The following is a 21,360-nucleotide window of genomic DNA, read 5'->3' as shown; positions in this document are numbered from 1 at the left end:
CCTAACCCAGTGCCTTGCACTTAGTAAGGCATCAGGAGATTTTAAAAACTAGAATGAAAAATTGTCTACAGTAAAATAAAACTCCAACTGCAAGATTTATCAAAGCAAATAAGTCAGAGAATTTTTTAATTACAAGCACATCCATTATGCATGATGTAATTTCAAGCTGTCTTGAATAAAATTCCAACACATGAATCCACTAGGCAGTAATTACAAAAACATTGGTTCACAATGGACAAATTTGGAATAAAGTAGCATACTCTTTATGACCTTATGAAAATGACAAGGGAGTGATTGGGTTCTCTTTTGTTTTTAATGTATTAATATTAAATAAACAGAGGTCTCAATTTCTAACAGACGCTTTAAATAAATTCCATAGAAGACTTTTTCTCAGGAGCAGCAGGATGAATCACAGTGAGAGAAAATACATTTAGCAAGCATAGTTTCTTACTGCATCCTGCCACTAAAGACTCAACTGCTCTTCTAGTTCTAGAAATAGCTATTTCATTGAGTCCTTGGTGCTGCCCCAAGTAACTGTAAGATGTATTATATAAGAACAGGAGTTTAATAGAGCTTCAGGGGAGAAAGAACCAAACACTACGTTGACATTTCTATTGAACCACAGCAATACCAACCATATTTAATTTTTGCCTTTTAATTTTTTCTAGTTTCTGGGTAAATACTTGACAATAAAAGTAAAAGAAAGGATGGAAAGGAGGGAGGGAGGGAAGGAAAATCTGACTTTTTCATTGTTGTTTTTCAAGCTGGTAGAGGACCTAGCATAGGTGTAGGGGACCATCAGATTCCCTGGACATCTGGAGATCAGATTCCCATAGAGTTCTCTTGATGCAGGAACAATTCAGGAGGGAACTATTTAACTAAAAGGAAATCTAAATCAAATATATGGGCTAGTTTTACAGTGATTAAAATGTTTCATATTATGTTCTACTAGTCAGCATTGTATATTTAGAATAGAACAATTAAACTCAATTATATGTAGACCAGCATACGTTTTAAAAGATGTGACTTTATTTTCTCTCTAGTTAAGGGAGATAGAAAGGAAGAAGAGAGATAAAAATGATAGGGGAGCCAATTTGATTATACTAAAGCTCCAAGGGGAAAAGGTCTCATATTAATACCACTGGTTTGTACAATAATTTTATTAGTACTTCAGGTTTAAAAAATTAATGATTTTTGAAAAGAAAATAATGGAAAGGGGTTAATAAAATGTGACTTATGAAATTTCTAATCTCAAGTAACATTATATGGTAAAATGTTGCTCCGTTTTGGTATTTTAAAGTATTTTAATACTTAACTAAATTCCACAAGCACAAGCATTGGTGAAATCCTTTCTGTTTCTCATGTTGATGGAAAAGACCTAACCCTACCTTCTGTAGACTGGAAAATACTCTCTTACAGAGTTAAAGGTCGATTCACACAAAGGAGTTATCTCCACCTTGTGGTTTTGTGAAGTATTGACTCTAAAACTTAGAACGGTTTCCTGAGAAGTCTGTGCTTTCGTCCGAAGTCTCGTGGTTAGTTGGTGACAGAGATGAGACTATACCCATTTATCCTTGCTTTCCAAGCAGTACTCTTAGCTGTAAATGGGGTCAGATGTTAGTTACAATGTTGACAACATTAAGTTTAGGATTAGGGAAACCCACAGGCTAAAGGTTTTAGTCTCTAATATTTAGGCATCTCTTTCGGTGAAACTAAAACACAAGGCAGAACATGTATGAGATCAAGTCAGGATCAAATATTAGACACCCATAACTGCATCACAGATAACTTATAAGATAGGATTTAGGAATTAGTTAAGATAAGACAGAGATGGGACCCATAAAAATGGCTATCAGTATTAGTTCATTTGAAAAATCTCTGCTCCTTTGTCACAGTTACCACTTTTTATCATCAAATCTTAAAGTTATTATTAGGGCAGGAGACCTCTATTGAATGGATTGCAGAAATTAGTGTAACAAAGTATAGAAAGCAGGACCTAAGATTTAAGTTGGAGGTTATTTTTTCCTCTGGCCTACACAGAAGATGTAAGAAAGGAAACTGAGAAAAGCCCAGTGTCTGGCATTGAACTATGAATCCATCATAGTAGATGAGCAATTTAAAATAAATCTCTTGTTGCATGTATGCAGCATGGACATAAAAATTTCATTCATTCTTTTATCCCATAAACATTGATTGTACACTATGAAGTGCCAGCTATCGCACTGGGGATGCAAAGATGAATAAGAGCTATTGTTACTCTCCCTACTATGCAGCTGCTGACAGGCACTTCTGTACATATAATTTTTAAAAAGTGCTATGCAACCTGCCACTGCTACAATAGAGGTACAAGGAAACATATAAATTTTATAATTTTGCCTGTGAGTTACAATTTATTGTTAATGTATTAATCTTCTCTGTATGTTTAATTTTGCAAAATCAGAGAGAAAAATATTTCTTTACAGAATGACTTTAATTATATTTTGTATTGTTTTCTTTTGTTCCTCTCCTGTTCTTTTAGTAGAGATATCAAATAAAATGCAATCAAAAGTCCAATATTTGGGTACAGATTTTCTAGTTTTGGCAGCATTCAAGCTGGACAGCTGCATTTTTTCAGTGTGGGGGGGGTCAAACTTTAAAGTCAAACTTTTAGTATAGAGGAACCAAAGAAAAGTATTCAAATTAGTTAATTTGTATTTCTTGTTAGTGTCTCTTGGAATGAAAACCACTAGACAGGAATTACTTTATATTGCTTTGACATGTCCTGAGTGTTGTTGTTTAGGGATAAGGATACCTTCGGGTATCAGAAGGTTGGGAAAATTTCTATCATGTCAGACTGTGGGTGGACCATCCTGTGGGGCAGTGGTTCCAGGAAATGCTGGTATTTAATGTCACAAGGAAGCTGGCAGAATTTAGTGAGTGCTAACAGTCTTCACAAGTTCCAAAGCATACCCTTTGATGGTACATACAGCACAGCTGACACATCTAAAACATACATTATTGAATCCTTGCCATTTAGTGGTAAGAGGAGCCTTAGAGTTCTCACAAACTCAGCTTTGGTTACTAGAATTACCTGATGAGTATTTTTTAAGACAGAGATTCACAGTTAGGCCTACTAAATTGGAATTCTGGTGACAGGATACAGGAATCTGGTTTTTTAATCATCAAACCACATGAATCTGAGAGCATCCAGATCTGGATACTAACCACTGTCTAAAACAGTGAAGGGCTGAAATATTTTGCTCGATTGCAAGCTATTCAGTTAGTCTCACACAGTTTCATGATGCTGGCAGTATACATGTGCATCCTGAATCACAGTGTTCATATTCTTTTTTTTTTTTTGGAGATGCAGTCTTGCTCTGTCACACGAGCAGCCTGAACCAGAGACAAAGGACTTTATTACTCATAGCAATAGCAGTAGCCAGTGTTCAGCATTTGCACTGGCTCCCAAACCCAACCCCTAGTTCCCACAAGGCAATGCAAAGAGGGCCAGATGATACCAACAAATGAAGTGAGTGTTTTAAATGAGAGGAATCCTGGGCTTGAGGAGCTTGACTCTTTCATAATGGGCAGATGGGGACAGTAAGGTTTGCACTGCATTTAGGATGAAGACACCTTCTTTGTCGTACAAAACTGTTTGCTATACAAATACTCTTGAAAACATAATCTGAATGAAGGCAATCAATGCCTCTGTTCACAAGATGTGCAAAAACATGGAAGACTCAGAGAGATTGTTTCCCCAGAATAACTTAGTCCAGGTCTCTCGTTTTAAGGATGAAATAACTGAGGTCCAGAGAGCTAGAGCACTTGGTGATATACTTTACTGGTGGCCACGTGGGGCTTGTCCAAGAGCTCCATTTTTTCTATGCCTATTACACTCACACTTTCCCAGGTACCCTTCTTCCTTTCTGGCATAGGTTGCCTAGAGCTAGTAAGCTGTCACAGGTGAAATAATTGAACAGAAGGACCTGTTGCATGAGTGAACAGTAATGACAAAGTACAAATGGCGAGAGCAGGCCAAGAGAGAACTTGAAGTGGAGGCAGTACCAAATTCATCAACAGCCCAAGTTGCCTTCCCTCATTTTATTTGACTTGCAACTGTAATGAAATGGACATGACACCAGACTTTCATTTAAATTGAATGTGGTCTTTGACTTTGTAAGCAAAGGGAAAATTTTTGAGGATCCTTGCTGTTGTCTATCCCTGCCATTCAGCTCCCTAAAAGATAAATTACTGTGTTAATGAAAGAGAGCACTAATTAAGCTTTATAGTCAATTTGCTATAGATATTTTTAGTAAATGTTAATAGAAAAGCTTTTGAAAATCAATACAAATCTATATAAGCTACCTAAAATCCTTTTTCAAAGTGGGTAATAAATTTATCAAATTAATGAATTAATTACCCTTAAGACCAAACATGAGTAGTATCCATAGTAAGGAAAAATTATGGCCAAAAAAGACAACGGAGGTCCATGTATAATATTTGCCTTCGAGAAGATAAAAATTTGCTAGCTCTGACTTCAATGGCAACTAAAGAGAAATGCTGATTAATGTTCACTCTGTGTGAAGAAATGTGCAATTTATATATTCAGTGGAGTACTACTTACCTCTGGGTACTAATTAAGGAAAACCTTACTGAAAACATCTCAATGATAACTGTTGACACCACTTAATATATTTTTAAAATTATTTTGTCTTTCTTACTTCAGATATACTGCCTGCCTTAGCGCTTTAACCAGTTACTACATTATAGAACCTTGACATTTATTTAAAAAAAATGAAAATTTCACAAGTCCTCACAGGTATAAATATAACTATAGCAAAGGTTTTCTTTTTTTAATGGGAGTTATTTTTCTCCAAGATCCAACATATTTATTACTGTCTGAGAGTTAATACACATATAATAATGAAATGAGAACTACAAACTCACCTTCAAATGAGTATTCGCTCAGTTCAGTTTTTATTCAGCCACAGCAATAGTTTTGTTCAAAACTGTTCCTCAAAAAATAACAAACCGCCACATCCCATAGACATTTGAGGTCACTCATAATTAATCGAACTATGACCCTTAAATCTGTGAATGCCAAAGGATCTGCTGTAAAATGTCTTGAGCACATGCAAAATGTCTTGAGTACATTTAGATGATTAATATAACCCTCTCTCTGCTCAAGGACGAGGACATTCCTGTGCAGGAAGAAGTTGAACCTGCCCCAGTTAGGAGGATTCTGAAATTCAATGCTCCAGAATGGCCCTACATGCTGGCAGGGTCTGTGGGCGCAGCTGTGAACGGGACAGTCACACCCTTGTATGCCTTTTTATTCAGCGAGATTCTTGGGGTAAGTATACAGCTGGACTAGCTTTCTTCTCATGCCTTTTATTTTATTCTTTTGATAAGTCTGCTCTTTGTTTTCATATATTTAGCTCTTTTCTGTTAGTTCATTTTTCTCATGTCTAAAGAATGAAAAATTTCCTGAGCCTCCATCACAAAGAAGGTAAGAAGGCAAAGCTGAGAACTCTCATTTGGGTTGGCAGAGCACTCACAGAGTCATTGTGCCTATATATATATATATAAAAATGGTACTGCCGCTGAAAATTTTGTGTTAGAAGAGGGCAATTTTTCTAGTAATATATATCAAGCCTAATCAAAATGCAAAGTGGATTCACTGAATAATACAAAAGGATTTTAGGGAAATTTTGATCTTGCTGAACAGAAGAGGTACAAAGTTTGACTTATATAGCAGGTGTTAGTGTTTGATATATAGTTCTCCATTGATTGCACTATTGAAATAGGAATGTGGATAGGAAGCAGAAAAAGAAAGAAGTAAAATGAGGCATGGTTGAAAACTAAGTTTATTCCAATTTTTTACTTCCTAGAATTTCTTATATTCTCTATCTGACTTTATTGCTGTAATCATGGTAATAATAACTATTAACATGTATTAGCCAATATCTAAGCACTTTATGTACAATAGTTCATTTAAGTTTACTAACAACCATCTAAGGTAGGTATGCTTATTATTTCTATTTTACAAAGGAGCAAACCAAGGCACAGAGAGCTTAGGCTAGCAAGTGGTGGAGTTGGGATTCAAATCCAGTGAGTGTAACTGTAGAGCCAGGTTCTAGTAAAATCTTGTCATTGCAAGATTAGTTATCAAAATTTGATCATGGAAACAGTACTGAAAGATGACTGACTAGAGGCAGGTAGTATGTGCCTTCACCATGAAGAGGAATCAGAATAGTAAGTAGATACTTACATTTAGAACAGATTACCTGGGCTAGAATATTAGGATTCACCAAACAAGGGATGAGGAAGCACCAGGAATAAGAAAGGAGAGGATCTGAGGCAGCTTACCCAGTTGGGGACTGCCTGAGAGCCACAAGAGGCTTTTGGATATGGGCAAACAGTAAGAGACAAACCCCCCAGGGTTCCAAAATGGGCTTTTACAATCTTGGCTATGGGATAAATTCTTGACTCACTAGGGCCTTTTCCCTGACATGAAGAACTGCCTAAAGATTCCACTGAGATGTTGCTCCAAAAGGGAAACCCACACAGAATCACACAGACATGCAATCCTGGAGCAGCCTCAGTCAGGCATCATTTTGAGGGTCTAGATACCAGGAATATACAAACACGCACTTACTCTGCACTGCTCCGAGGAGAGAGAGAGGAGACTAGATACTCACATCACCCCTGGGAGGATCCCTGCCACCCTGCTGTGGTCTACTGTTGAGACTGAGTCATAAACAGACTCAGAGTAGTATCATACAAAGATCGCACTATGGCATGAACCCAAAATCAAAGCCAAAGTATTTTTTAAAAATCTCCCCTACAAAAGCAAATTCAAAAATTGGAACAAGCAACTGATACATCAGATACACAGATATCAATGGAAGGACATAGGAAACATGAAAAAGCATGGAAATATGACACCACCAAAGGACCACAACGTGTCCAGCAACTGATAATGGTTTGGCTTTGTGTCCCCACCCAAATCTCAAACCAAATTGTAATCCCTACATGTTGAAGGAGGAACCTGGTGGGAGGTAATTGGATCATGGGTGGGTGGATTTCCCCCTTGCTGTTCTTGTGATAGTGAGTGAGTTCTCATGAGAGCTGGTGTTTAAAACTTTGTAGTCTTCCCCCTTCTCTCTCTCTTCCTCCTGATTTGGCCATGTGAAAACATGCCTTGCTTCCCCTTCACCTTCTGCCCTGACTGTAAGTTTCCTGAGACCTCCTCAGCCATGTGGAACTGTGAACTGATTAAACCTCTTTTCTTCATAAATTACTCAGTCTCAGCATCAGCGTAGCCTGGATGTGAGATATGGAGTCAAAAAAGATTATTTTGGAGCTTTAAGATTTGATGACTGCCATGCTGGGTTTTGGACCTGCGTGAGGCCTGGAATACCTTTGTTTTGGCCAATTTCTCCCTTTTGGAACAGAAACATTTACCCAATGCTTGTACTCCCATAGTATCTTGGAAGTAACAAACTTATTTTTGATTTTACAGGCTCATAGGTGTAAGGGACTTGCCTTGTCTCATATGAGACTTTGACTTAGACTTTTGAGTTAATGCTTAAATGAGTTAAGACTTGGGGGACTATTGAGGAGGCATGATTGTGTTTTGAAATGTAAGAAGGACATGAGCTATTGGAGGGGTCAGGGCAGAATGATATGGTTTGGCTCTGTGTCCCCACCCAAATCTCATGTCAAATTGTAATCCCCACATGTTGAAGAAGGGAACTGGTGGAAGGTGACTAGATCATGGAGGAGACTTCCCCCTTGCTGTTCTCATAATAGTGAGTAAGTTCTCACAAAATTTGATAAAAGTGTGTAGCACTTACCCCTTCACTCTTTCTTCCTCCTGCTTTGGCCATATGAAGATGTGCTTGCCTAGTCTTTTCTTTCCACCATGATTGTAAGTTTTTCGAGATCTCCCCAGGCATGTGGAACTGTGAGTCAATTAAACCTCTTTTCTTCGTAAATTACCCAGTCTCAGGAATAACAGTGTGAGAACATTTTAATATAGAACCAATCAAAAAAATTTCTTGAAATGCCTGGTAAATAATTTGAAATCTTGATTTTTAAAGATAATAAAATGCAAGAGAAATCTGAAAACCAATACAAAGAAATCAGAAAATCAATTCAGGATATGAATGAGAAATTTACCAGGGAGGTAAATATTATTTTTAAAAAATAAGCAGAAATTCTGAAACTAAAAATTTCATTGAAGGAAATACAAAATACACTTTAAAGCTTAAATCAAATACTAGACCAAGCAGAGATAAGAATTTCAGAACTTGAACACATGTCTTTTGAAATAATCCAGTCAGACAAAAATAAGGAAAAAAGAATAAAAAGAATGAACAAAGCCTTTGAGATGTCTTGGACTAAGTAAAGTGACTGAACTTGGACTAAATAAAGCAACTGAACTTATGAATTATCAGTATTCGTGAAAGAGAAGAGAGTTCAAAAAGTTTAGAAAACATATTTAAAGAAATTATCAGTAACAACCTCCCAAATCTGTCAAGACTGTTAGACACCCAGTTCAGGAAGTCCATTGATTCCCCAGGCAAACACATTACAAAAAGGAATTCACCATTATATATTATGTTCAGAATGTCTAAAGTCAAAGTAAAAGAAAGAATTTTTAAATTAGCAAGAGTAAAGCATCTACTCATCTATAAAGGAAACCCCATCAGACTAATAGCAGAGTTTTTGGCAGAAACCTTAAAAGCCAGAAGAGAATGAGATGGCATTTTCAAAGTGCTGAAAAGAAAAAAAAAAACTGTCAGCCAAGAATTTTGTATCCTGCCAGAATAAGCTTCATAAGTGAAGAAGAGAAAAAGCTCTTCCCAGACAAGCAAACACTTAGAAAAATGATCACCACTAGATTGGACCTACTGGAAATGCTCAAAGGGGTCTTAAACATGGAAACGAAAGGTCATTATTCACCATCACAACAACACATTGAAATATAAAACTCACAGTTCATATAAAATAATCACACAAGGAAAAAGAGAAAAAAATAAAATGGCATAACAGAATTTCATCAAACCACAAAGACAAAAAAAAAAAAAGGCAGAAAAAGAGGGAAACAAATAATTTATAAAACAACTTGAAAACAATCAGCAATACGACAGGAACAAAGCCTCACATATCAATATTAACCTTGAATGTGTGACTCCCGAAAATCTGAGACAGGTCCCAGTTAGTTTAGAAAGTTTATTTTGCCAAGGTTGAAGATGTGCACCCATGACACAGTCTCTGAAGGTCCCGACGACATGTGCCCAAGGCAGTCAGAGCACTGTTTGGTTGTATATATTTTAGGGAGACATGAGACATCAATCAACATATGTAAGGTGAGCATTGGTTTGTTCTGGAAAGACAGGACAAGCCAAAGCAGGGAGGGGTCTTCCAGGTTATAGGTAGATAAGAGGCAAATGGTTGCATTCTTTTGAGCTTCTGATTAACCTCTCCAAAGGAGGCAATCAGGTATCCATTTATCTCAGTGAGCAGAGGGGTGACTTTGAATAGAATGGGGGAGGCAGGTTTACCCTAAGCAGTTCCCGGCTTGACTTTTCTCTTTAGCTTAGTGATTTTGGGGGCCCATATTTGCCTTCTACAAATGTAAATGGATTAAATGTCCACTTTTAAATACACATTGGAAGAATGGATAAAAAAATATAACCCAACTAAATGCTGACTATGAGAAACTCACTTTACCCATAAAGACACATATAGACAGAGAATAATGGAGCATAAAAAGACACATGCAAATGGAAACCAAAGTTGAGCAAAAGTAACCATATTTATATCAGATAAAACAGACTTTAAATAAAAAATAGTAAAAAAAAAAAAAAAAAAGACAAGGTAATTATATAATGAAAATTCAACAAAACATTGTAACAATTCTGAATATATATGAACCCAACATCAGAGCACCCAAATTCACAAAACAAATATAAGCAAAACTAAAGAAAGATAGGGCAATACAATAATACTGGGGGAATTTAACACCCCACTCACACACTAGACAGATCATCATGTCAGAAAATTAGCAAACAAACATTGGATATAAACTGGACTTTATACCAAACTTAACAGCCATTTACAGAACATTCTACCCAACAACTACAGAATGCACATTCTTTTCATCAGCATATGGAACATTTTGCAAGATAGATCAGATATTAGGCCACAAAACAAGTCTTAATGAATTTTTTAAAAACTGAAGCCGTATCAAGTATCTTCTCAGGCCACAGTGAAATAAAACTAGAAATCAATACCAAGAAGAACTTTGGAATCTATGCAAATACATGGAAACTAAACAGCATGCTCTTGAACAATCACTGGGTCAATGAAGAAATTAAGATGGAAATTAGAAAATTTTTTTGAAATGAATGAAAATGAAAACAAAACATACCAAAACCTGTGGGATACAGCAAAAGCAGTGCTAAGAGGGAACCTGATAGCATTAAATGCCTACATAAAAAAGTAGAAAGGTTATAAATTAACAATCTAGCACTGCACTTCAAGAAACTAGAAAAAGAACAAATCAAACCCAAAGTTAGCAAAAGAAAAGAAATAACAAAGACCAAAGCAGAACTAATCAAAATAGAAACAAAAAAATACAAAGGACCAATGAAACAAAAAATTGTCTCTTTGAAAAGATAAAACTGATAAACTGCTAGCTAGACAAGAATAGAGAAAATCCAAATAAACACAATCAAAAATGAAAAAGAAGACATTATAACAGATACCACAGAAATACAAAAGATTATCACCGACTATTATGAACACTATGCTGGTAAACTTAGAGGAAATAGATAAATTCCTGGAAACATGCAACCTACCAAGATTAAATCAGGAAGAAATAGAAAACCTGAACAGATTAATAATGAATAGCAAGACTGAGTCAGAAATAAAAAATTTCCTAACAAAAAATAAAAGCTCAGGACCAGAAGGATTCACAGCTGAATTCTACCAAACATGCAGAGAGCTAATACCAATCCTCCTGAAACTATTTTAGAAATCAAAGAGGAGGGAATTCTCCCTAACTCATTCTACAAGGCCAGTATCACCTGATACCAAAACCAGACTAGGACATCACAAAAACAGAAAACTAGAGACCAATATCTCTGATGAACATAGATGTAAAAATCCTTAACAAAATAACTGAATCCAAGAGTACATCAAAAAGATAACACACCATGGTCAGGTGGGATTTATACCATGCCTGCAAGGATGATTCAACACATGCAAAGCAATAAACATGATATATCACATAAACAATATTAATGGAAAAAAACGATCATTTCAATAGATGTAGAAAAAACATTCAACAAAATTCATCATCCCGTCTTAATAAATATTCTCAATAAACTAGGCATGGAAGGAACATACTTTGACATAATAAAAGCCATAAAAACCAACAGCAAGCATCATACTTAATGGGGAAAAGTTGAAAGAATTCCAAGAACTGGGATAAGACAAGGATGCCAATTTTCACCGCTCTTATTTAACGTAGTACTGGAAGTCCTTGCCAGAGCAATCAGACAAGAGAAAAAAAATAAAAGATATGCAAATTAGAAAAGAGGAAGCTGAATTATCCCTGTTTACTGATGGTATGATATTATTTCTAGAATACCCTAAAGACTTCACCAAAAACTCTTAAATTTAGTAAGTGAATTTAGTAAACTTTCAGGATACAAAATTAATTTACAGAAATCAGTAGTGTTTCTATACACCAATACTGATGTAGTTGAGGACCAAATCATGAAGGTAATCCCATTTACAATAGCTACAAAAAAATACTTAGGAATATATTTAATCAAGGAGGTGAAAGATCTCTCTAAGGAGAACCACAAAACACTGATAAAAGAAATCATAGATGCCACAGACAAATGGAAAAACATCCCATGCTCATGGATTGGAAGAATTAATAACATTAAAATGACCGTACTTTCCAAAGCAATGACTGATTCAATGCAATCCGTATCGAATTACTAATGTCATTTTTCAAAGAATTAGAAAAAAAACAATTTTAAAATTCACATGGAACAAAAAAAAAAAAGCCCTAATAGCCAAAGCAATCCTAAGCAAAAAGAACAAAGCTAAAGGTATCATATTATTTGACTGACTAAATTATACTACCAAGGTATGCATAGACACATAGATCAATGGAACAGAATAGAGAACCCAGAAACAAAGCCACATACCTAAAACCAAGTTATCTTTGAAAAAGTCAACAAAAATATTCATTGGAGAAGTGACACCCTACTCAACAAAAGGTGCTGGAAAAATTGGATAGCAGTATGCAGAAGAAAGAAACTAGACCCATACCGCTCACCATTTACAAAATTAACACAAGATAGATAGAACACTTAAACATAGACCTGAAACTATAAAAATACCAGAAGAAAACCTAGGAAAAACTCTTCTGGACATTTGCAAAGAATTTATGACAAAGTCCTCAAAAGCGAACACAACTAAAACAAAAACAGAAAAACGGGACTAAATTAAACCAAAAAGCTTTTGCACAGCAAAAGAAGCAGTCAACAGAATAAACAACTTACATGATTGGAGAAAATATTTACAAACATTACATCCAACACAATGCTAATATTCAGAACCTATAAGGAACTCAACTCAAGCAACAACCAAATAATTTCATTAAAAGGTGGGTGAAGGATATGAGCAGATATTTTTCAAAAGAAGACATACAAGCAGCCAACAAACATGAAAAAATGCTCTACATCACTAATCATCATAGACATGTAAATTAAAACCACAAAGAGATACCATTTTACACCAGTCAGAACAGCTATCATTAAAAAGTATAAAAACAACAGATGTTAGCAAAGATGTGGAGAAAAAAGAATGCTTATACACTGCTGGTGAGAATGTAAATTAGTACAACCTTTATGGAAAACAGAATGGAGATTTCTCAAAGAACTAAAAATAGAACTACCATTTCATCCAGTAATCCCACTACTGGGCCGTATTAGTGACAGCGTTCTCTAGAGGGACAGATCTAATAGTATATATATCCTATTTTATATATATATATATATGTATGTACACACATACATACATATATACATATATAGGAGTTTAGCTAGATAGGCATTTATAGGATATGTATCCTATTTTTTATATATATGGGAGTAATAGGATATATATCGTTTTATATATATATATAGGAGTTTATTAAGTATTAACTTATATGATCACAAGGTCCCATAATAGGCTGTCTGCAAGCTTGAGGAGCAAGGAGAGCCAGTCTAAGTCTCAAAACTGAAGAACTTGGGAGTTCAATGTTTGAGAGCAGGAAGAATCCAGCAGGAGAGAAAGATGTAGGCTGGGAGGCTAGGCCAGTCTCCTCGTTTACATTTTTTTTTTTTTCTGCTTGCTTTATATTCGCTTAGAGCTGATTAAATTGTGCCCAGCAGATTAAGGGTAGGTCTGCCTTCTCCAGTCTGCTGATTCAAATGTTAATCTCCTTTGCCAACACCCTCACAGACACACCCAGGGGATCAATACTTTGTATTCTTCAATCAAGTTGTCACTCAGTATTAACCATCACACAGGCATATACAAAGGGAAAGAAGCCATTATTTCAAAAATATACCTGCACTCATATGTCTATTGTCACACTATTCACAATAGCAAAGACACAGAATCAATCTAAATGTTTATCAAAAGAGGATTGGATAAAGAAAATATGGTATACCATGGAATACTAGTCAGCCATAAAAAGGATAAAATCATGTCTTTTGCAGCAACACGAACAGAACTGGAGGATATTACCCTACGTGAAATAATTCAGAAACAGAAAATGAAATGCCACATGTTCTCACTTATAAGTGAGAGCTAAACAATGGGTAAACATGAACATACAGGGTGGAATAACAGACACTAAAGACTCCGAAAGGTGGGAGGATGGGAGGGAGATGAAGATTGAAAAATTACCTATTGGATACGATGTTCACTATTCAGGTGATGGGTGTACTAAAAACCCAGACTTCAATATGCATGTAAGAAATCTGTGCTTGTACCCCCTAAATAGACAAAATTTTTTGAAAGTTAAAAGAAGCAGTTTTTAAAAATGTGATACATTTTCTTAGCTGAAAACAGGAGATGTTTCTTCTGAAACTGGCTCTTCTAGTTACTTACCACATCCTGTGTGCCCTGGGATCATGTCATACCTTTGTCCCGGTCTCCATTTCCTATAAAATGAAGGATTTACAAAGGTGATCTCTAAGATATCTTCCAGCTCCAGTGGTCCATGAAATGGCTAAGTTAAAAAAAAAAAAAAAGAAGATTCAACTATAATTGCTGTCCTTCTTGAGCACCTGCTTGGTCATTGGTGGTGATTGAAATTTTTCAATCTTTCAATCTTCATCTCCCTCCCATCCTCCCACCTTTCAGAGTCTTTAGTGTCTGTTATTCCACCCTGTATGTCCATGTTTACCCATTGTTTAGCTCTCACTTATCTCTGTGTTTCTTCTGGTGACAACCGGAAACCTTAAGATGGACTTAGAGACTTAAGGGCTGTAGGACCAGAGTAGGCAGCATCTAGTTGATGAAATCCAAAGTCTGCTCATCATTCTTGTTCTCACAGGTTTATATTTGCTGAGAGAACGATGCTGAACAAACCACTATTTTTCCTCTCTGGTAAAGTAGGTTGTCTCTTTGCATAATTATCATGTGTTCATTAGTAAACTCATGATGCTTTCTTCTCACAGGGTATAATTGTGGGTCTGTTTATAATTGCTCTATTTTCCTTCTGACATACCTAAAGGGTACAATATGCACATTTGGTGTATTGAGACCACACTGTGGGAATGGACCCAGCAAATGATTGGGCCTTATTAGGAGCCCAGTTGCCAATCTACCTAAGCCTCAATATACATGTAAGGCATAATTTATCTGCTTCACTTTCCCTGTGTCTATTTGACTTGGAAAATGTGCCAATGTTCCAAGCACAGCAATTGGGATGTAGCATGCTAGGGAAAAAAAATGGACGTGAGAGTCAGCCAGCTCTGGATTTGTAGCAGGTCTCTACTCTGTACTATCTGTATATTTTCTGTATATATTTGGGTGAGTGATTTATCCTTGATTAATTTCCTCATCTGTATAAGAAGCAAGAAAATCTACCTCACTGGGTTGTTTTGAGAATCATAATTCCTAATTTAAGTTAGAGCAGGTTAATCCACACATTTGGCATGTGGTACATAGCAAAAGGTTGATGAATGTTAGTTTTCTCCTTAAACAAACTTACCATTACAAAAATAGCAAAGATGTGTGCCCAAACTACAGCTAGTCAAGGAACAAAGGAATCTATGGATGGATAGCCCTATGGAGTTGCATTTCAACAACAAGAATATACAAAGAACTCGTGGAGCAGAATTTTGTGAAAAAAGATTGTGGATAGAGAGATGTCCAATCTCGAATTGGACAGTTGTATGAATTTTACCATTAGCTAAATGCTCTTTTTTTTAAACACTGAGAAGGTAAGTAATGCAAAAAGCTAAAAGAGCATCCCCAGAAGAAAACCACTGCACCAGAAGCCAAAAGACAGGCATCTTCTTATCCAGTAATAACCACTAACTTAATGAACTTGAACAAACAACTTGATGTTTGGGGCTTTATTTTCCATCTCTAAGAGTTAAATGGGAAATTCTGTGGTTCTACAGATCATCATTATAAAAGGTGACCTTAAGGAGGAATGGGAATTGTGGCATCACAGTTTGGGGTTTCAGGGTAGTGATTTTAAAAATCTTTATCTTTAAATTCTTGACTTTTTAGACTCTGTAAACTTACGAGTCATGCTATGCTGGGAAGAATTACTGTGCTATTTTCTGAACCCACTTTTACCAGTATTGAGCACCATGAAGGCCCTAGAAACTTTATCCTACAAACAGTAAAATTTCTTTAATTTAGAACCCCTCCTACCCACTTTGTAATTTGCCATAATTTGAAAGGGTTACTTTTGCTTTACAAAAAAAAGGATTTGTTAATGGAGTAGTACATATCGTTCCCAAGGAGATTTATTTGGCAAATAGTAGGTACTTAGTACATATTTTTGAATAAATGGTTTCCTTTGAGCAACTGTTTGTTGACACTATTTTAGTGACTCAAATTAATTCAGGAAAATGAATAAAGGTCTATTGTATGGCTCTCTAATGCATACTTCTTCTGACCTTCCGAGTTCCTTCACCTGGTCTGAATTAAAAAGGTTCTGTTATGCACAAAATCCATTTCACAACAAGGCAATGTCATTGGATTGTGTTCTTTCATTTTTCTTATTGCAACAAGATCCTCAGTTACTTGAACAAATGTCTGTAAATTCAGAATATGTTTGAGTATAGTTTATTAAGCATTATACACTAAAAACTCCCACTCACAATGGCCATAGTTTTTTAGGGGGTGGGAAAATGTTTCAGCTTCTGGTGAGTTAGAGGCAACAACCTCAATATCAGATGAATGAAGTTTTTTTTCTCTCCTAAGGCAATTCCAGTCAATGCTTTGGTAGTTTCTTTTTTAATGATGTATATTCTATAAAATTAACTGGCAAATTACCTGAGTGAAAGTCATATTTTGTTTCATTTAGTAATTGAGAAAGACATAGGTCAAAATATTAATACTACTTTGAGTTTTGTCACAGATAACATTTCCAGATCTCAATTCCCTCCCTCCCTCCCTTCCTTCTTTCCTTCCTTCTTTCCTTCCTTCCTTCCTTCCTTCCTTCCTTCCTTCCTTCCTTCCTTCCTTTCTTCCCTTTTTCCTTCATGACTCCCTCTCTCATTGCCTCCCTGTTTGCTTCCTTTCTTCCTTCTTCCCTTCCTTCCTCTCTTCCTTCTTCTCTCCCTCCTTCCTTTCTTCCTTCTTTCTCAGCTTTATTACTTAAATGATTTAAGTCATTTCATCATCCTTTTCATCTGTGTCAATGAAAAACCAACACGATTGCCTAAAAAGGCAGAATAACAAGACAAAAATTCTGTAAGTCATCACCATTGGTTTTCATTCACCAGGTTTTCCACTCCACAGAGGACTGTAGTACATCGTCATCATATTCATAGCTAACTTTCATTTAATTACTAGCATGTTTAAAGTGGAACCATGATTTAAAAGACTTTTTTTTTTAGAGCACTTTTAGGTTTACAGCAAAATTAAGGAAGATACAGAGATTTCCCATATACCCCCTACCCCACTACACGCATGACCTCCCCCATTATCAACATCTCCCACCAGAATGATACATTTGCTACAATTAATGAACACACATTGACATATCATTATCACAGATCCACAGCTTACGTTAGGGTTCACTCTTGGTGTTGTATATTTTATGAATTTGGACAGATGTATAATGACATGGTAAGAAAAATTCATTTTAAACATATAAATATATTTATTTTTCTATTGTTTATAATAACAAAGTTACCTTGCTTACTATCTTTCCAAGACTTTTGCACTTCCTGATAAAGATGAACAAAGGTCACAGATCAATGGTGTGTGCCTACTTTTTGTAGCAATGGGCTGTGTATCTCTTTTCACCCAATTTCTACAGGTAAGAAATGTTATTTTTCAGTAAGTGATTTAGTTATTTTTCCTTTTCTCATTAAAATGTCTCTAAAGTCTCCTTCTTCATGTTTTAGGGATATGCCTTTGCTAAATCCGGGGAGCTCCTAACAAAAAGGCTACGTAAATTTGGTTTCAGGGCAATGTTGGGGCAAGACATTGGCTGGTTTGATGACCTCAGAAATAGCCCTGGAGCATTGACAACAAGACTTGCTACAGATGCTTCCCAAGTTCAAGGGGTAAGCTATGGGAGGGGAAGCAGAAATGTATTAACTGCATTGGCATTCTTTTGTTAGAGCATTCTGACATCACCTGCATGTTTCCTATGGAATAGGGACTAGTGGGATGGGGATATCCTAAAGTCACATTTTCCACTGCTCCTAACACTGACAAACAGCAACTAAAGCACAGTGTCTCCCAGGCAGTGCCCAGAATCAGTGTATGGCATGTACCAAAATCTGTCAGGGTTTTGGATTTCCTCTGAGTCTAGCTTTCCTGAGACTCATTTCTGAGATTGTTTTCAGGCCCAGAGGCTCAGCTTCAACAAGATTCAATACCACCCCCTAGAGGGTGGGGGAACAGGGCAAAAGTCTCCTTACTCACACAGGACCCCAGAGTGTGGTTTAGCCTTATGAACAGAGAAGCTGTCCTGGGCAGCCTCAGCAGGAGCCCAGTCAGGAAACTGAGGGAAAGAAATGATTTTTATCTAGAATCTTGAAAGTATCAAAGAGCTGACTTTCTGATTAATGTAGGCAGAGCTGTGGTGTGTAAACTCCAAAACCCACAGCCTTGTTCAAAGGGCTTACACATGTGATGAGGCTAGACTTTTATAAAACCAGGTGTTTGGATTAAAGTGAAGAGAGCCAAATTTCCCTTCCAACATCTCTACCCACTTTCTATGAAAATTTTTTTTAAAACCCGGAACTTAAAATTATTTTAAAAAAAGAAATAATATGTTAATAAATTTTTTTTAAAACAAAAACAGAGGAAAAAATTTTTTAAGTGCAATTTTAAAACTAAACTATGATCTGTGAGGCTCTTGGAAGAAAAAAACTCACTGGATTGATAGTGCTGTACTGTAGCACGTCTCAACTCATAGACAGTTTAACCAAAAATACCAAAAGTGATATGGGACAATTTCAGTGGATCATGGAATCCTTTTACTCAGGGGGAAATCCCTATAAATAGTTCACTTTCAATTCATCTAGGCTTTTTCTGTAAGCACATGTGTTTCCCATAGACTTAGGGTTACACTCTACGTGTGTGTTGCAGTCTTTCTTTTTTGCCCTAAAATAATCTAAGGTGAACATATTTTCATCATTATGTATTCTTCTACAATAGATTTTAATTAATGCACAATACTTCATTTTCATCTACTGTCATGTCTTAAAGGATTCTCTAGTTACGTTTTTCCCCCAGGTTTTTTCCTCCTTAGAAGCAATTTATATCATTTTACATTGAGCTTGCCACATCCTTGATTATTTTCTTAGTTCTCAAAATATAATCACTGAATCAATGTATAATCATTTTGGAAGATTTTGATATGCATTGTGTAACTGCTTAAAGAAAGTTTGTTCCAATTTCATTCTCATCATTGGAGTATTGTAGTCTACTCCCCTTACTCTTAAATTTAGGCTAAATAAATAAGTCATAATCTTATCTCTTCTATTTTCGTGTCCTTCAATCTGCAAGGAGCTTTTGAAGGTTATTTACTATCACTAGAATTCAGAGAGTAGCATCTAATTATCTTACAAACACTTATCTTTTTAAAAAGATGATTTTCTCAGAATTTTTCTAATACTTTTGTTGTTTTTTAAAAAATAAGATTGCTAGCCCAGGTCAAATTTATCTTAAGATTGGTGTGAGGTAGATTTGGCTTTGTTTTCTTGAAGCTCGATAGAAAATATTCCAAAAATATTTTTTAAATATAGATTACATTTTCCACTTGTTTGAAATATTTCCTCCCATTGTGAATATTAAATTCCCATATATACTTAGAACTATTTGGAGATACTCTAGTCTGAATTGATCAATTTGACTTATTCTATTTTAAAACTTACTGTTTTAATTCATAATGTTTTTTGAGTTTTTGTAGATAGATACTGAGTAGGTGTATATATTTATGGGGTACCTGAGAGATTTTGATACAAGCATGCAACATGAAACAAGTGCATTATGAAGAATGGGGTATCCATTCCCTCAAGCACTTATCCTTTGTGTTACAAACAATCCAATTACACTCTTAGTTATTTTTAAATGTATAATTAAGTTATTTACTATAGTCGTTCTATTGTGCTATCTAATAGTATGTCTTATTATTTCTTTTTTTTTGTACTCATTGTTTTAATCCTTATAACTTGATACATTTTAGTATCTGGTAAGGCAAATCCCTGCACACTAATTTTTCCTCTTCAAAATTCTCTTATCTATTCCTGGATGTTAATTATTTTAATGTACTTTACACTCATTTTAATTTCTTCTTAAAAATTTATTTTTATTCTGGTCAAATTCATATACACACATACATACACAGTAGGATTGCTATTGTGGGAATACTAAATTTTCCTGAGAGACATACAAACAAGACTTTAGTTTTTAGCAAGATTCATAGTTACACTAATATGTCCCACTATCTTGCTCACTTTTTCTCATGTATTTTTTCCACTATTTTGAATGAGATGTTTTTCTCAATTATATCTGTAAATGAGTTGAGATGAAAGCTATTAGTTTTTGTATACTTATCTTAAGGACTTTCCATGCTCTCTTGTAAGTTATAATTTTAGAAATTTAACATAGTCTACTGGGTTTTCTAGATATATAATAAAAGGCCAGATATAGTTCTGAGATATTACAGGCTTGGTTTCAGACCACCACAATAAAGAGAATATTGCAATAAAGCATGTCACACTAATTTTTTGGCTTCCTAGTGCATATAAAAGTTGTGTTTTACACTATATCGTATTCTACTAACTATGCAATAGCATTATGTCTAAAAATAAACAATGTACATATTTTAATTTATTAACAGCAACTGACTGATCACGGTGGTGGTTGCTGAAGGTTAGAGTGGCAATGTCTTATAAGACAACTGTGAAGTTCGCCTCATCAATTGACTCTTCCTTTCATGAAAGATTTATTTGTAGCATGTAATGCTGATTGATAGTATTTTACCCACAGTAGAATGTCTTTCAAAATTGGATTGAGTTCTCTTAAACCCTGCTGCTACTTTATCAACTAAGTTTATGTAATATTCTAACTCCTTTATAATCATTTCAATAATGTTCATAGCATTTTCACCAGGAGTGGATTTCATCTCAAGAAACCACTTTGCTCATCCATAAGAAGCAACTGCTTATCCATTCCAATTTTATCATGAGATTGCAGCAATGTAATGCAGCACATCTTCAGACCCCACTTCTAATTCTAGTTATCTTGCTATTTTCATGACATCTGCAGTTACTCCCTCTGAAGTCTTGAACCCTCAAGTCATCCTTGAGGGTTGGAATCAACTTCTTTCAAGCACCTATTTATGTGGATATTCTGACCTCCTCCCATGAATCACAAATGTGTTTAATGGCATCTAGAATGGCGAATCCTTTCTAGAAGGTTTTCAATTTACTTTGCCCAGTTCCCTCAGAGGAATCACTGTGGCAGATGTAGCCTTGTAAAATGTTACTTCTTAAATAAAAAGTCTTCAAAGTGAAAATTACTCACTGACCCATGGGCTGCAGAATTCATGTTGGGTTAACAGGCATAACAACATTCATCTCCTTGTAC

At 35.6% G+C, this 21,360-nt stretch overlaps 1 protein-coding gene across 1 annotated transcript in view; it reads left to right on the top strand.

The window, feature by feature from the left end:
* Positions 1–21,360, top strand: part of ABCB11 (ATP binding cassette subfamily B member 11) — a 110,112-nt gene that overhangs the window by 70,337 nt on the left and 18,415 nt on the right. The window contains exons 19-21 of the mRNA XM_023189708.2: positions 5,168–5,332; positions 17,468–17,572; positions 17,661–17,822. Of these exons, the coding sequence (XP_023045476.1) occupies positions 5,168–5,332; positions 17,468–17,572; positions 17,661–17,822 (432 nt within the window). The remainder of the gene's footprint in view (positions 1–5,167; positions 5,333–17,467; positions 17,573–17,660; positions 17,823–21,360) is intronic.

The sequence above is a fragment of the Piliocolobus tephrosceles genome, chromosome 11 (genome assembly GCF_002776525.5).
Source record: "Piliocolobus tephrosceles isolate RC106 chromosome 11, ASM277652v3, whole genome shotgun sequence".
Taxonomy (NCBI): Eukaryota; Metazoa; Chordata; class Mammalia; order Primates; family Cercopithecidae; genus Piliocolobus; species Piliocolobus tephrosceles.
This window is presented reverse-complemented; position numbering and strand designations above follow the sequence as displayed.